The 15285-nt window shown below is 52.3% G+C and overlaps 2 protein-coding genes across 6 annotated transcripts in view; one reads left to right on the top strand and one right to left on the bottom strand.

Annotated features, from left to right (window-relative positions):
* Positions 1–5226, top strand: part of Tubgcp6 (tubulin, gamma complex associated protein 6) — a 24112-nt gene extending 18886 nt beyond the window's left edge. Inside the window, exons 16-25 of one of the 5 annotated variants that reach the window (XR_384017.3) lie at positions 33–1506; positions 1720–1778; positions 1916–2069; positions 2157–2322; positions 2407–2548; positions 2767–2961; positions 3038–3170; positions 3244–3457; positions 3539–3738; positions 3820–5226. Coding sequence is in view for 2 of the 5 variants with exons in the window: in NM_001163319.1 (NP_001156791.1) it covers positions 33–1506; positions 1720–1778; positions 1916–2069; positions 2154–2322; positions 2407–2548; positions 2767–2961; positions 3038–3170; positions 3244–3457; positions 3539–3738; positions 3820–3911 (2832 nt within the window). In the remaining 3 variants the exon portion in view is untranslated. Of the gene's footprint in view, positions 1–32; positions 1507–1719; positions 1779–1915; positions 2070–2153; positions 2323–2406; positions 2549–2766; positions 2962–3037; positions 3171–3243; positions 3458–3538; positions 3739–3819 lie in introns of those variants that run through there. The other 4 variants (XR_384016.3, XR_001781546.1, NM_001163319.1 and 1 more) reach the window with 4 other exon arrangements.
* Selenoo (selenoprotein O) lies at positions 3984–15285 on the bottom strand. Its single transcript, NM_027905.3, has 9 exons — positions 14658–15285; positions 11416–11619; positions 10000–10186; positions 8594–8724; positions 7504–7784; positions 5547–5691; positions 4875–5060; positions 4580–4736; positions 3984–4492 (listed from the first exon to the last, which is right to left on the bottom strand). The coding sequence occupies exons 1-9, from the start codon at positions 15212–15214 to the stop codon at positions 4337–4339; spliced, it is 2004 nt and encodes a 667-aa protein (NP_082181.2). The 5' UTR covers positions 15215–15285; the 3' UTR covers positions 3984–4336.

Below are 15285 nucleotides of genomic sequence, written 5' to 3'. Positions count from 1 at the left end.
GAATGACTGGAGGGATTCGGTGTGTGTTTCAGGTCACATCTACAGGTCCTGAGCACGCAGGGGAAGGCCATAGCTGTGATCCGGGGTTCACAGAGCTGCATTGGGGTTGTCCAAGCCTACCGTGTGCATCGACACCATCAGTCCCCAAGTCTGCCACAGAGGGAGCTGATGACTCGGGAGCTGGGCCATTCTCGACTGGTCTTAGCATCACAGACTTTCTGCCCGTGGACTCTGGAGAGGAACAGCCTGTGGAGAACACTGGCGTTCCCTTTTTAGAGGTGGCTCTGCAGACCATCTGCTCAGACCTATCCCCTGTAGCCCCTGAGCCAGCGGCACTCACAGCAGGGGGCCCCCAGGCTACCCAGTCAGAGTATGATTTCAATACCATACTGAGGCCAGCTATGGCTACCTCCCTCTCACCAGGACCCTTCCAGGATGTTCAGAATAGCGTGGACAGTGACAAACAGCATCTACTGGGGGATATGTCCACAAAAGTAGATTCTTATATCCATGATATGCAAGAGACTTTGCCTTGCCCACATCCACTCAGTCATGCCACTCCTGTGGAGGGGAGCCTCCAGCCTGTAGGCCAGCTCCTTGAACACATGTCAGAGACTACTGTCTCTACAGAGAGCCATGCTTCTGGGATGGCTCCTTGTCAGCAACTTAGCATTTCCAGACACGTGTCAGATGCTAACATCAAGGTGGGGGATTATATGTCAGATGTGGCTCTTCCTCGGCCACGGTGGAATGTCCATGGCCATGTGTCAGAGGCCAGCATTGGAGTTGGGGAGAATATGGCCGAAGTGGCTCCTTCTAGGCCACGGTGGAATGTCCACGGACATGTGTCAGATGCCAGCATCAAGATAGGGGAGAATATGTCAGATGTGGCTCCTTCTCGGACACGGTGGAACATTCATGGGCATGTGTCAGATGCCAGCATCAAGGTAGGGGAGAATGTATCAGATGTGACTCCTTCTCGGCCGCGGTGGAATGTCCACGGGCATGTGTCAGAGGCCAGCATCAAGGTAGGGGAGAATGTATCAGATGTGACTCCTTCTCGGCCGCGGTGGAATGTCCACGGGCATGTGTCAGAGGCCAGCATCAAGGTAGGGGAGAATGTATCAGACGTGACTCCTTCTCGGCCGCGGTGGAATGTCCACGGGCATGTGTCAGATGCCAGTATTAGGATTGGGGAAAATGTATCAGATACGGATCTTGATCTTCAGCAACGTGGATGTGCCCAGCCTCCCTTGATTCTGGAGGAGCCCTTGCCAGAAGCTGAGGCTGACCTCAAGCCCCATCAGTGTCCCCCTGCTCACGTGTCTGAGGCAGTGCTTGGTGTGGAAGCACAGAGCCCTGCTCTAGAATGTGGGCCACAGCTACCTGAAAAAACGAAGCCTACCGTGTGTTCTGGCTTTGGCAGAACAGAGGAAGGTAGCCTACAGACCAAGACCCTTGTGGCTGAGCCTAGCATGCTGGGAAGTGGCATCCCTGAAGAGAAAGGTCAGAGTGGGCGGTGCTGGTCAGGGTGGGACTGTGGCATTCTGGAAAGGCAGTGGCACGCTGTCTTTTGTGATCCTTGTCTGTCAGCCTGGATCAAGTTGCTGCTGGGGTGGGGGTTGGGGACTGGAGTTCTCTGGGCCAGTCTCACTAGGTCTTCTCAAGCAGGCACTGGATACTAATGGCCCTCCTACCCATTATTTTCTGTTTATTTAGGCCCAGGGAAGAGTAGGGATGCTGAAGACCTTTCTCCATGTTTGCCTTCAAGCTCACAGGTCAGGAGTGTTCATGGAACGCCACCACATGGGGTTTCCATATGCCCATTTCCTTTTTAGCACAAGCAAAATAGGGTGGGGGCAGAGAGTAGTGTACTGTGTAAGGATGCAGTTCTTTGAGGTTGGCCTCTTTTTAGGAAGACACAGCTGTCCCCAGCAGCCCAGGCCCTAGTGATGAGGTATCAAACACAGAAGCTGAGGCCAGACGCTGGGGCAAGGAGCAAGCCTATTTGACAGACCTCACAAAATTGTACCACCTGGAGCAGTACCCGGACAGCTATGATTCCATGTGTGAGTGGGCCAGTTACAGTGGAGCTTGTGGGTGCTCTGGGGTGGTATCCCTAAACTTCAGCAAGTCTGTTTTGTTTCCCACAGCAGAGCCTCCTGTTGCTCACCTGGTCCACCACATGCTTCCCCGGGCCTTTGCTTTCCCTGTTGACCCCCAAGTTCAGTCAGCAGTAGACGAGAGTGCAGTGCAGCTGAGCGAGCTGCTGACATTGCCTGTGCTTATGAAGCGTTCCCTTATGGCGCCTCTGGCTGCCCAGTGAGTGCCTCCACCTGCCCGACTGCAGCAGCCTGCCATTCCTCTCTGCCTGCCCTGCCCCTAACCCCAGCTCTCCCTCCCCAGTGTCAGCCTGGTCAGCAAAGCCGCAGTTGACTACTTCTTTGTGGAGCTGCACCTGGAGACACACTTTGAGGCACTGCGCCATTTCCTGCTGATGGAAGATGGAGAGTTCGCTCAGTCCCTTAGTGACCTGCTCTTTGAGAAGGTAGCTCTAAGATATGCAGCTGGAATCAGGCTGCCCATTAGAGGTGTTATGGGTAGGATTCGGGTGGCTGCTGGCCTCGGGCCCACCCAAACATGTCATAGTCCCTAGCAATATGGTGACACGGTGCTGCTCCGGCAGAACTTGGGTTCCTGGGCAAGTAGGGAGGGGCAGGGCACAAACTTGGGGCTCCTTGAACCCTTTTCTCTTGACTTCCTTAGCTAGGGGCTGGGCAGACGCCTGGAGAGCTGCTCAACCCACTGGTCCTTAACAGCATCCTGAGCAAGGCCCTGCAGTACAGCCTCCACGGGGACACCCCGCATGCTTCCAACCTGTCTTTTGCTCTCAAGTACCTGCCTGAGGTGTTTGCCCCGAATGCCCCAGATGTGCTGAGCTGCCTGGAGCTCAGGTACAAGGTCAGCAGTGTTCTGCCACGGTGTATAGGGAGGTGTATCGGAAAGCTGTATGCACTAAGTAGGGCTTCCTGAACAGGTCGACTGGCCCCTCAACATTGTTATCACCGAGAGCTGCCTGAACAAGTACAGTGGCATCTTCTCCTTCCTGCTGCAGCTGAAGCTCATGATGTGGACACTCAAAGACATCTGCTTCCACCTCAAGCGCACAGGTGAGGCCTGGCCCACGTCTGTCCTACCTGTGTGTGGCTTCAGGCTGCCGCTAAGCGCGTTGTTCTTTCCCAGCCCTCGTGAGCCACACGGCTGGCTCAGTGCAGTTCCGACAGCTGCAGCTGTTCAAGCATGAGATGCAGCACTTTGTGAAGGTCATCCAGGGCTACATTGCTAACCAGATCCTGCATGTCAGCTGGTGTGAGTTCCGAGCCCGTCTAGCTGTGGTGGGTGACCTGGAGGAGATTCAGCGGGCCCATGCCGAGTACCTGCACAGGGCTGTTTTCAGGTGAGGCAGGCAGGCAGGCACCTGGCCTTGGGTGTACCCTGGTCAGGCTGGTCAGACACCAGCAGCTCTACCCTCCACCAGGGGCCTACTGACAGAGAAGGCAGCGCCAGTCATGAACATCATCCATAGCATCTTCAGCCTGGTGCTCAAGTTCCGAAGCCAGCTCATCTCTCAGAACTGGGGCCCGGCCACCGGCCCCCGTGGTGCCGAGCACCCCAACTTCCCCCTCATGCAGCAGTCCTACAGCACCTTCAAGTACTACTCCCACTTCCTCTTCAAAGGTAAGCCCTTCTTTTGAGCTGAGCTGCTGGGGTGGCCAGGCCCAGGGTGGGCAGGAGCCTGAAAGTTGGATGCCTTTCTAGTAGTGACCAAGCTGGTGAACCGAGGCTATCAGCCCCACCTGGAAGACTTTCTGCTTCGCATCAACTTCAACAACTACTACCAGGACTCCTGAGGACAGACAGGATCATGGCTGCATCCCCATTTTACCTGGATGGGGCTAGGGCCAAGGCAGTGACCAGAGATAGACCTGAAGAAGCTGCTTTATTTAGAGGCCCAGGAGATTCAACAGGTGTGAAGCCCTGCCCTTTGGGGCAAAATGCACACACAGGCCACAAGGCTTACTTACTTAGGCCTGTTTGCATTACTTAAAAACATGAGACTGATATTCTAGCATGAAGCACTGTGTGCTAAGGGCGTGTTGAATGCTAGGCCAGGGTAGTACTGCTAAGGTAGTATCAGACAGAGATGGGTCAGGTTTTGACTGGAGACCTCTGCCGTCATGGAGAGACTGAGGACAGGCATCCCAGCGGTCTCAGCAACTCAGCAGCACTGGGGAGGCCTCGGGAGACTCCAGACAAGTGGAGGACACCGAGGCCTTTATGAGGATCATGTTACACAGAGTTCTGCTGCCCAGAGGGGTGGCCTGTTACTGTAGGAAGATTGCTCCTCAGTGCTCCTTGCCACTGCTTCAGGGCCTGTGGCCTCCTCTTCACTGTGGTAAGGAGACTCTAGCAGCTTCAGGACACGCCGCACCTAGAGAACAGGTGGGAGGAACTCGGTGAGCAGCTTATTTAACGACATATCCATGAGAGGAAGGGATAACAGATAGTGTGTGCTTGCCTCTGAAAAGTCTCCATTTTCAGCAGCTTCAATGGCTTTCTGTGCAATATAGTTCCTCAGGACGTACTTGGGGTTGTTGGCACGCATGACACGTACACGTTCTGCCTGCCAGGCAGCAGTGTCTCCAACACCCTCCTTCTCCTTGTCGAGACGGTCTCTGGAACCAAAATCCTAGCTGGTTTTTCCAACTAAGAATTGCATGCCCCATGACCCCAATTCAGGGCCATCTGCAGCCCCCTTCTAAGGTGGCCATTGTGTCAAGATGCCAGTTCAAATGACCCCGGGAACCGCCTACCTGTATTCCTGTAGCCAGGCTTCCCAGTGGTCTCTGTTCTTGCGCTGCAGGTCAGAGGGGCTCAGCTGTTCTAGCCGAGACTGATGCTCCACACGTTCTAGCTCCTTTGTGACATTGGCTTGAGTACCAATGAGTGCAAAGAGCTGTGGGTTCGACTGTGCAAGCATCAGCATCATAGAGAGCTGCCTGTAAGGAGGGTGGCATGGGAAGTAGCTCAGGTGCTGAGGCAACTTCCAAATTGCTACACCCCCACCCAGGGGGCATCTGTCCCGGGTGTTTCTACAGATCTCAAGTGCCATTTCCTCTTGATGGTTACTGCTGCTTTCCCCACTAAACTCCTTTTGCATAACCAGCCTCTGGGTTGTTACTTGAAAGCCCGTAAGCCACCATTTGCCATATCTCTTCCTAGCTGAATGCAGCACGCTGGACATAGTGTGCACACCCTGTAGGATAGCATGGGAAGGCACTGTCTGCTTGGCATCTCCAGTCCAGTCCACCTATGTCCTGCTTTCTTCTAGTTAGTGTCCTGGTCCTCAATGGTGCAGAAATGTGATCTCACTGCATTTCATGCCCAGGAGTGGTGCGGCTGCCAGGCCCCCGGTGCACTCGGGAAATAGTCTGTAGCCTCCCTGCTGCTCCCCTTCTGAAAACTAATTCTGAGCTTGTACTTACCGGGGATCCATCTGTGGTCTGAAGGCGAGCCTTAGCTCTTCCAGAGAGGCACACTGGGAGGTCAGCCTGCTCAGGAACTCTGCTGAGTCCGACAGGTCAGCCGGAAAGGAGCTCAGAACACAGAAGGTGTTAGTGAAGTCAGCACCTAAAAAATGAGCTGCTCAGTGCCCGGGAGGCACACGCTGGGCCCCATTACTCCCCCAGCCCATTTCCTTAGGCTCTATACATCTGTTACCAGTCCTTTGTAGGTCACCCGAAAAGTGTATTGACACAAAAAACAAGGCTAGCACTGGACCCTCAGTCACAGTGCCTGCCACCGGTCAGGGCATAGATGTGCCTGATACACTGTGGCTATTAGCTTGACATGGCAACCATCCTCACTGCAACTCTTGAGCAATATATAAAAGTGCAAAATGCGGACTGATGAGTTTGCTTAATGGATAGTGGTGCTTGCTGCCACTCAGGCTGGCTCAGGCGTCATCTCGGAGACCCATAGCATGAAAGAACGGAGTTTTTGCAAACTGTCCTGCTTCTACATTGCTACAATGTACACTGTAGCATGCACACGGTGAGGTTTTTTTTTTTTTTTTTTTTTTCAAGACAGGGTTTCTCTGTAGCCCTGGCTGTTCTGAACTCAATTTGTTGACCAGGCTGGTCTTGAACTCAGAAATCCACCTGCCTCTGCCTTCCGAGTGCTGGGATTAAAGGTGTGCGCCACTATGCCCAGCCTACACGATGATTTTTTTTTTTTCCCCTTTTGGTTTCTTAAGACAGGGTTTCTTTGTGCAGACCTGGTTGTCCTAGAACTCGCTTTGTAGACCAAGATGACCTCAAACTTACAGAGATCTGCTCCTGCCTCCCAAGAGCTGGGATTAGAGGCATGTGCCACTACAGCCCAGCCTCATTTTTTTTAGCGGTGGTGGTGGTCCTCCCCTTTACCTGCAGGACTTGGGCAGCAGAGGCAGGTGGATCTTGAGTTTCAAGGCCAAACTGGTCTCTTCAAAACAAAACAAAAGGCTTGCAGAAGACAAACTTGTTGTAAATGAGTTCTGTACCCCTGCAATGGAGAGCTGGTTGACAGATGGGAAATCCGTGACTCAGCCTCACTGCTGTCTATAAAGTGCCTGCTTTCGGTCTGAGTGTGTTGAGAATGAAAAGATAAAAACAATCCATGCAAATAGTATCTAACGAGGCTGAGGTAGTGTGTGTGGCACGTGCCCTTATTGCCAGCAACAGGCAGATCTCTGAGCTCAACGCCAGTCTGGTATATGCTGAGTTCTAGAACAACCAAAGCCACCTGGAGACTCAATCTCAAAACCAAGAAGCTGAGGTGGCCATGCTAACACAGGCAGAAAACAAGCTGGGCCTGTGATCCCAGCCTTCAGGATGCTGCTGTACAAGAGCACCGGTTGGAGGCCAGCCTGGGCTAGACTGTCTCCAGACAAGTCTGCAGTTCTAAGTCTAGTCAGGAACAAAGCACAGATGCTCATCTTAGCTGCTTCTACTCAATACAGTGTGGAAACCAGAGCTGTCAGAGATAAGCTAAATAGTGACCTAGTAAACTATGCTGTAAGAACTGAAAGGGACTCGCACCAAACCACTAACTGTACACATGTTCAAAGCAGCACTCTATGTAACAGCTGATGAGCCCTGAGGGGTCATTACTATACAACTAGATAGTCAGCATTAAAAATGGAGGTAAGTTCAGACACATGCTGCAACGTGGAAGAACCCAGGGATCGTCTGTGGAATGAAATAAGCCAGTCACAAGTGAGTCCATGGAGTTTCTCTACTGAGTGGTCAGGTTCACAGAAATTACAACGGGGGTACCAGGAAGGTAGATGGAGAGTAGTTAGAGCAGACAGAATGTCAGTTTGGGAACTGGGGCTGCTTTCAGTGCCACTGAGTTTGGAGAACACTAAGTATTTTCCCACAGTGACAGGGTTCTGTGGCTCACCAGTCAGATGCATGGTCTCCAGAAGTTTGGCCACAAGTGTCCCATCTTCTTCCTTCTCCACTCGAATAAGGCCCAGCTTTTTACGCATCTTCTGTAGATAGTGCCTTTGGAACTCAGTGTCAAACTCCTCTTTTAGAATGGCCTCAGCCAGCGCAAGTGGCAGTTCAGGCTCCAATGCTTCAGCTAGTTTCTGCAGATTCCACTTGCATACCTGGGGCTGCTTACTGTATGTGTAGCGCCCAGCATTGTCAGAGGCATTACATATATGGTCAGGGTCGTACCTGCCATACAGAGAAATGCTATAAGAGGAGACTCAAGAGGGCAGGCTACTGGCAAGACTGATGACCTTGCCTGTGGCAACACCATTCTTGCCCTGTGTAAATCTTCAAGCCAAGAAGATTTAGAGTGGCTTTCTTCTGCCTATCTACAATCAGTTCTGCCTCAAGGCCAGGGAGGAAACTGCTTGGGACTCAGACTGCCTTAAGACAGATAGAGCCCCCTCTGCTCCACTCCATCTCCTACCCTTTAGTCCACTTAGAGCCTGGCAAGGGAGGAACTTGTTCTAACTAGCTAAAATGTCACCTTTTGTTCAAAACACTCCAGAGAGGCTAAGTACGGTGGCATGCTCCTATAAACTTATCAATTCAGGAGCCTGAGGCAAGAGTCACAAATTCAAGGCTGGCCTGGATTATGTAATAAATTCCAAAACAAACTTGATTTCTACTTGTAGGGTCGGTTGACCAGACACTGAGAGAATGAAACATTAAGAAAAGAGACATGAGGGGCTGGAGAGATGGCTCAGTGATTAAAGAGCACTGTCTGCTCTTCCAGAGGTCCTGAGTTCAATTCCCAGCAACCACATGGTGGCTCACACCATCTATGATGGGACCCGATGCCCTCTTCTGGTGCGTCTGAGGACAGCTATAGTGTACTCACAAATATAAAATGAGTGAGTGAGAGAGAGAGAGAGAAGCATCACACAGACCACACTGTTCCTGGTCCTCTCCCTCACAGGGACCAGTTCCTAGGTGGCCAACAAGCAGAAGGTCCCATCACTTACAACCTTGGGGGGTGGGGGTGGGGAGCTTACCTGTCCAGGAAGCCAAAGGGTCCATAGTCGATAGTGAGCCCCACAATGCTCATGTTGTCAGTGTTGAGCACGCCATGGCAAAAGCCAACACACTGCCATTCAGCAACCATCCGTGCTGTTCGCTGTGTCACCTAGAGCAAAGCAGACTCTGGTTGATGCCCATCTGCCCTTACTCATGCCAGAACACCCCAGTGCATCTCCTGATGCCAGTGGACTTTCTGTAAGTGGTTCTCAGTGCAGGGTCTTTGTAATCCCTTTACCACTGTTTCAGAGTATGTTTTGGGTGAGTTGGTTTATATGGGCTTAAGTGCCATTTCCACCACGTATTCTTTTAAACACTACCAATTTTGGGTTAACCATAAAAATCAGCAACACAGTCTGAGTCCCAGGAAGAAGACCTGATAACAACACTGGGGGAAACATCACAGTCCAGAATGATATTTCCTAAAACCTGCTATTCTAGCTCCATTCTGGGAGCTATAGGGCAATGCTACCAACTGCTCGTCCAGTGACCCAACCAGAGGCAGCCCCTGAACATAATAAGGCTCCAGTGTAGCCTGGAGAACAGGAGCCCCAAGTGCAGGACTGAATCATAGCTCCCAGTGCCCAAGCAAGTGGTCTTCTGTGCCTCGCCTCATAAGGAGCACAGGGATCCCAGGGGCCAGGTAGCATGGTCAAAAAGCAGAGACTTAAAGGGACAGTGTATGCTGACCAGATCACCCATCTGTTTCTGTGTTGAGAGCATACAGCTCAGCCTCATAGCTCCTCCTGCTCTGTGGCTATGTCACCACACCCCCAGCACGTGGGCCAGAGGTGGGAAATAAGAGTAGCCTGGTGTGCCCCATGTGTGACCTCATGGACATGCGCTTGGAATAGTCTGCTAACCAGCAGCAATGATGTGTATGAGAAAACAATTGACACAGAAACGGGGCCATGGCTAGCCCTTGCTGGAGGAGTCTATATCTGTTCCCCCAAGTTGAGATACCAGGTGAGTATGCTGGGTTGAGGTCACTGACCCACGCAGTAGGAATCCCGCATTCACCAGTGCTTCTGCCCATGTGTCCTTCCTTCTAAGACTAGCTACTTCTCCTGGGTCTTGTAGGTATACTCAGCACCAGGTGTCTTAATGTCACATCATCAAAATGCCCTGGTGTATGGGATGTGGTGGTGCACAGCTTTCATCCCAACACTCAGGAGGCAGAGGCAGGCAGATCTTTGGTCTACATATGGAATAGAAGTTCCAGGCTAGCCAATGCTACTAAGAAAAACTGTCTCAAAACAAAACCTCTAAGTACTTCCAGGCTGCCCAGTTCTTGAGGCTGTGGGAGATGATGGGACCTAGATATAGGAACAAGGAACAGAAGAGGACAAAGACACCAGATGGCCAGTGGAGAACCTCTGCCTACCTCTCTGAAAAAGGCCGCGTTCCTCTGTATGTTGTCCGTGTCACAGGTATGGGCAGCCTGGATCTCAGGGTAGAAAGAGCTGATGACATAGTCAAGCAATTGGACTCGGATATCATCTCGTCCCACGCTGGGGCCTGCACGCCCTGTGTGCTCATCAGGAGGCTTAAAAATTTCAAAGGAGCCGAATCTGTAGGAAAGATCCCAGTGTTCAATGGATCATACCTTGCAAGAACAAGAAAAACCATCATGGCCACAAGGCTGTGGAGCCGCACAATGGGAGAGCACGCTATGGAGATACAGCAGCACACAGCCAGAGCATTGCCAGATCTGAGTGACAGGCAGGACTCAATCTGGCCAACTCCAGCTCCCAGATGCTGGAGACTCACCAGGCCAAGAAACAACCATGACTGTCTACTTTGCCAGCTCCAACTCCACACAGGATTGTGTGTACCCCATATACTGTGAGGACAGCCAGGGGTGGCCTACCCAGAAAGTATGTACGCGGCGTGTCAGTGCCAGTGCCAGTCAGTTGGTGTCCCACAAGGACGCCAGTCATGCATGGAGCCTTTTTACATTTTTTGTTTTTTCGAGACAGGGTTGCTCTGTGTAGCCCTGGATGTCCTGGAACTCACTTTGTAGACCAGGCTGGCCTCGAACTCAGAAATCCGCCTGCCTCTGCCTCCTGAGTGCTGGGATTAAAGGCGTGTGCCACCACTGCCTGGCTTTAAATTTTTTTATGTTTTAAAATTTTTGACACAGGGTTTCTCTATAGCCCTGGATATTCTTAAACTCAATCTGTAGACCAGGCTGGCCTCAAATTCAGAGATCTATCTCTGGCCTCTGCCTCCTGAGTGCCGGGACTAGTGGTGTGCACCACCATACCCAGCTGACATTTTTTAAAAATTGTAACTGGGTTGATGCTTGCAATTGGTGGGCAGAGGGCAGTGGTGCTGTCACCACTGTCCAAGGCACAGGATGACCTCTACTCTAAAGCCAGCTAAGTCAGGGGAATGGGCCTCTACAGTGCAGCAGTTACCATCTTTGGCCCCTTTCCATCCTCGCTGAGGCCAGAAAAAGCCAGAGGCCAGCAGGGGCCATGTGTGCTGAGTGCTGATGACTGACTAGCCTGGGTACAATAATATGGAGAATCCTAAGATCACACCAGCCACCTCCTTGTTCACACAGCCCCTGCCGGCTGGACACCAAGCTCAGGTGAAGGCAAGACAGGCATCTGCAGAAAGGACTGGACTAATGAGTCAGGCACTGCATTGAGAAGCATCTGGGGCTGAGTCCTGACCACAGCCGGGAGCTCTTGCTTGTTCAGGAGCCGGGTCAACATCCTGGCTGCATAAGCATGGATCGCGTATGCTCTAGGAGCAAATGCATGTAGATAGGCCTAATGGACCCCAGCATTACCTTATGAAAGTGGGAGCTATACGCAACACAACCGTGCACTTTTCATATTTTGGATTACCATCATAGAACACGTCTCGCATCACTGTAGACTCAGACGTGACGCAGGCCCCGGCCCTCGTGGTGGGGATTCCCAGGTGAAACATGGCTTCGCTGCACAGGAACTCACGGATGCTTGACCGCAGGACTTTGCGACCATCGGCTTGTCTGAAATCAAACACAGGCCAAGGAGCCGGTCAGGCGGAGGTTATTCTGAACCAAGCTTCCCAAGAGCTTTGGGGTAGCCGTCATATGACTAAAGCTAGGTGAAGAGAGACCTCCCCTGTCCCCCCTCAATGCCCCCCCAGCCACCTTCAAGGCTGCAGTTTTGTCCTCACAGGTGTTACAAAAACATCCCTACAGTAATTAATGCATACTACCCACCAGCACTGCCCGTTGTCATGGGAAACAGAAAACTGCAGCTACAGAGGCCCAAGCTCATGAGTAAGCTGTTAGCGGTTCTCACAGGACTCAGCCTGTGCCAGTCCCTGAGGGGAGCATAGTGAGGAGTGCTGTGACACGCAGTTGCTGACATGCTGCACATCTCACACCCCTAAAGGAAACAAAACTACACAGCCACGTGCCTGTGTCTGGCTGGCGGACTCAGTAGGGTCTGAGCCACCAGTCACAGGGACCTAGAGAACAAAATGAGACAAGAAAGCTACAGTTTATGGGTAGTTTTTGTACTTGGACTCTTCCTATACACTGGGCCTGTTTTGTTTTTAGCAGAATATAGTACAGTACTGGATGCCCAGCACAGTGGCTACCTGGGCAGGCTGCATCGACAGCCCCTCCTTGCCGGAGTAATGTCTTAGGTTCCTAAACCAATAGAGGACCTTGCCTGGAACGGACCAAACTGATCAAACATGCTGTTTATATATGGCCCGGTAATCTCAGTGCATGGAAGACAGAAGGGTCAAAAGCTGAAGACCCAGCTTGGTGTGGAGGCATGTGTGCTCAATTCCAGCACTTGGGAGGCAGAGGTAGATGGATCTCTGCAAGTTCAAGGACAACTACGGTTTTGAAGTAAGACCCTGTCTCAAAAAAAGCACAACATAGTCTATGCTAACCTGGTTGGAGTCTAGTTAAGAGCAGAAGCCACTCACCCATCTCAGGGCTCTAGAAGCCCCGACCCGACAGCCACCTCCAACCTTAGCCTCAAGTCTTGGCAGTGTTGAGATGAGAAACCCTGACACACAAGGATGAGACCTAAGCAAGGGTCAAAGGGATCCCTGACTTCATGGAAACAGCTGACCTCAGGTGTGGAAATACCAACTATAAGTAAATCAAGTATGAAAAGCACCACTTGGGCTGGAGAAGATGGCTCAGCGGTTAAGAGCACTGGCCGGGTTCAATTTCCAGCACCCTCATGGTAGCTCACAACTACAACTCCAGTTCCAGGGGATCTGACATCCTCACACAGACACACATGCAGGCAACTCACTGATGCATAGGAAATGTTTTTTAAAAAGCACCTTTCATGGCTGGATATGTGGTGCAGTAGTAGTCTAGGACACATGAGACTCTGGATTTGATTCTTAGCATCAAGATATTTAAATATAAGGAAGCCTTTCTGCCGGGCAGTGGTGGTGCATGCCTTTAATCCCAGCATTTGGGAGGTAGAGGTAGGCAGATTTCTGAGTTCGAGGCCAGCCTGGTCTACAGAGTGAGTTCCAAGACAGCCAGGACTATACAGAGAAACCCTGTACAAAAAAAAAAAAAAAAAAAAAAAAAAAAAAAAAAAAATTCAATATCAAATTATCCTGACACCAAGGGTCTACACACCTTTGGTAACTGGTGAACATAAATTATCAAAATGCAAAGTTCAAAGCTGCTCACAAAATGAAGAGCTGAGGAGCCCTGGAATATACATCTGCCGTATATTTCCAAGAGCCTCTGAGAAGGTTGGTCCAGTGAGCAGCAGGGTGCCAGCGAGACCATAAATCTGGCTTGGGGGTGGAAAGATGAGGAAGAAACCACTATGTTGAGAGATGAAGACAGCTTGGCATTGGGGGATGGTTGGCATGTTAGTGACTGGTGGAAGAAAGGATGAGAAGCAGATGTAGTGAGAAACCGTAAAAGCCCAATTTCCTGTTTCTTAGTCATCTAACAAGCATCTAACCTAAATAAATCATATAGCGAAAAACAGGAGCAGAGCCCCTAAGACCTGTCTGTACCTGGGTGGCAGGACTTAATTAAGAAGAGCTCCTTGGGCTGGAGATGTGGCCCAGCACTGGCTGCTCTTCCAGAGGTCCTGAGTTCAATTCCCAGCAACCATCTGTATGGCTCACAACCATCTATAACGGGATCTGATGCCCCCCTTCTGGTTTTTCTTTTTAAAGAGTTCCTTGGGGCTAGAGAGATGGCTCAGTGGTTAAGAGCACTGACTACTCTTCCATAGAACCCAGGTTCAATTCCCAGCACCCACATGGCAGCTCACAATTGTAACTCCTGTTCCAGGGGTTCAACTCTCACACATGCAGGCAAAACACCACTGTACAAAAAAAGGGGGGGGGGGAGGAGGAGGAGGAGGAAGAAGAGTTGTTCCTTTGGGCCTGTATGGTTTTGGATCCACGACTGTATTGGACACTTGTGGTACTCTCCATTGGAAAACAAGAACTATCCACTCGTGTGTGTGGGTGGGTGGGTGCATGTGTGCGCGCGCACGATTAGAACTGACAGGCTTGGGAGAATGGTCACAGAGAAGGTGGGTATAAGAACGGATTGTGCCCACAGTCCCTAGACAGTGCGTAGAGTCTGCTAGAGGCTGGGCAAGTTGAGGAAGCATACTGTTTAAGTATGGTTCCAGATAATAGGTCTGGATACCAGCCCAATGCATTGCTTCTGAAAACTAGACTCTGGGCAAGATGTTCAGCAAACAGTATCATTCGGGGAACTGGTTCCAAAGTCCGCGTTGTGTTTCTGAAAACACATCGGACAGCCATTAGAGGTGTGTCCCCTCCACCTGACAGAATTGGCAGATGGAGAGAGATCTCTCTGAGTGTCAGCCAGAGAGTAAGCCCGTTCTTGCCACTCGGCCCTTCCCTGCCAGTTTCTTTGTCTTCCTCCACCTAGGTCCTAACCATTCATGGAGTTTGGACGTAGGGCTGTCCCTACCCGGGCGAAAGCGCCACTGGGCACCTTCCCTTTTCACCCACGCGCGCAGAAGGGTGTCGCCTCCGGGAAGTTCTCCGGGAGTTCCGCACCTGGAGAAGGGCGTGGGGCCGGCGCCTTTGAGCTGCAGCTCCCAGCGCTCGCCGGCCGCTGTGCACACCTCGCCCAGGTACATGGCGGCACCGTCGCCCAACTGCCCAGCGAACTGACCGAACTGGTGTCCACAGTAGCAGTGCGCGGCGGGCTCGGTGCCCGGCAGCAGCGCATTGCCGCTGAAGAAGAGCGCAGCTTCGGCCTCGACCTCGGCCTCCTCGCTGGCCTCGAGCCCCAGCAAGGCCAGCGCGGGCTCTGACAGCGCCACCAGGCGCGGCCGCCGTAGCGGGGCCGGCCGCGCACGGCTGAAGCAGGCTCCGGGCACCGGCCGCGGGGTGGCCAGGGAGTCCTCCGGCCCAGGCGGCGGCGTCTCCACCGGCAGCTCACGCAGGGCGCGGTTGTCAAAGCGCAGCCCTGCCAGCCAACGCGGCGTGGGCTCCATAGCTGCAGCCCAGGCGGACCGGGGCGCGGACGACGGAAGCGCGAGACCGACGCACCGTGGCCGGGTTCGGGCAACCGCGAGCGAGGCCCCGACCGCGGCCCTGACAGAGGCCATTCGCCGCCTCGCCGGAAGCCTGCTCGCCCCGACCGGAAGTTTTCCCCCACCCAGTTAGGGGCTGGTGGGAG

Source organism: Mus musculus, chromosome 15 (assembly GCF_000001635.26).
Source record: "Mus musculus strain C57BL/6J chromosome 15, GRCm38.p6 C57BL/6J".
NCBI classification, from domain to species: Eukaryota; Metazoa; Chordata; class Mammalia; order Rodentia; family Muridae; genus Mus; species Mus musculus.
Note: the sequence above shows the minus strand (reverse complement) of the source record. Positions and strands in the feature narration are given on the sequence as shown.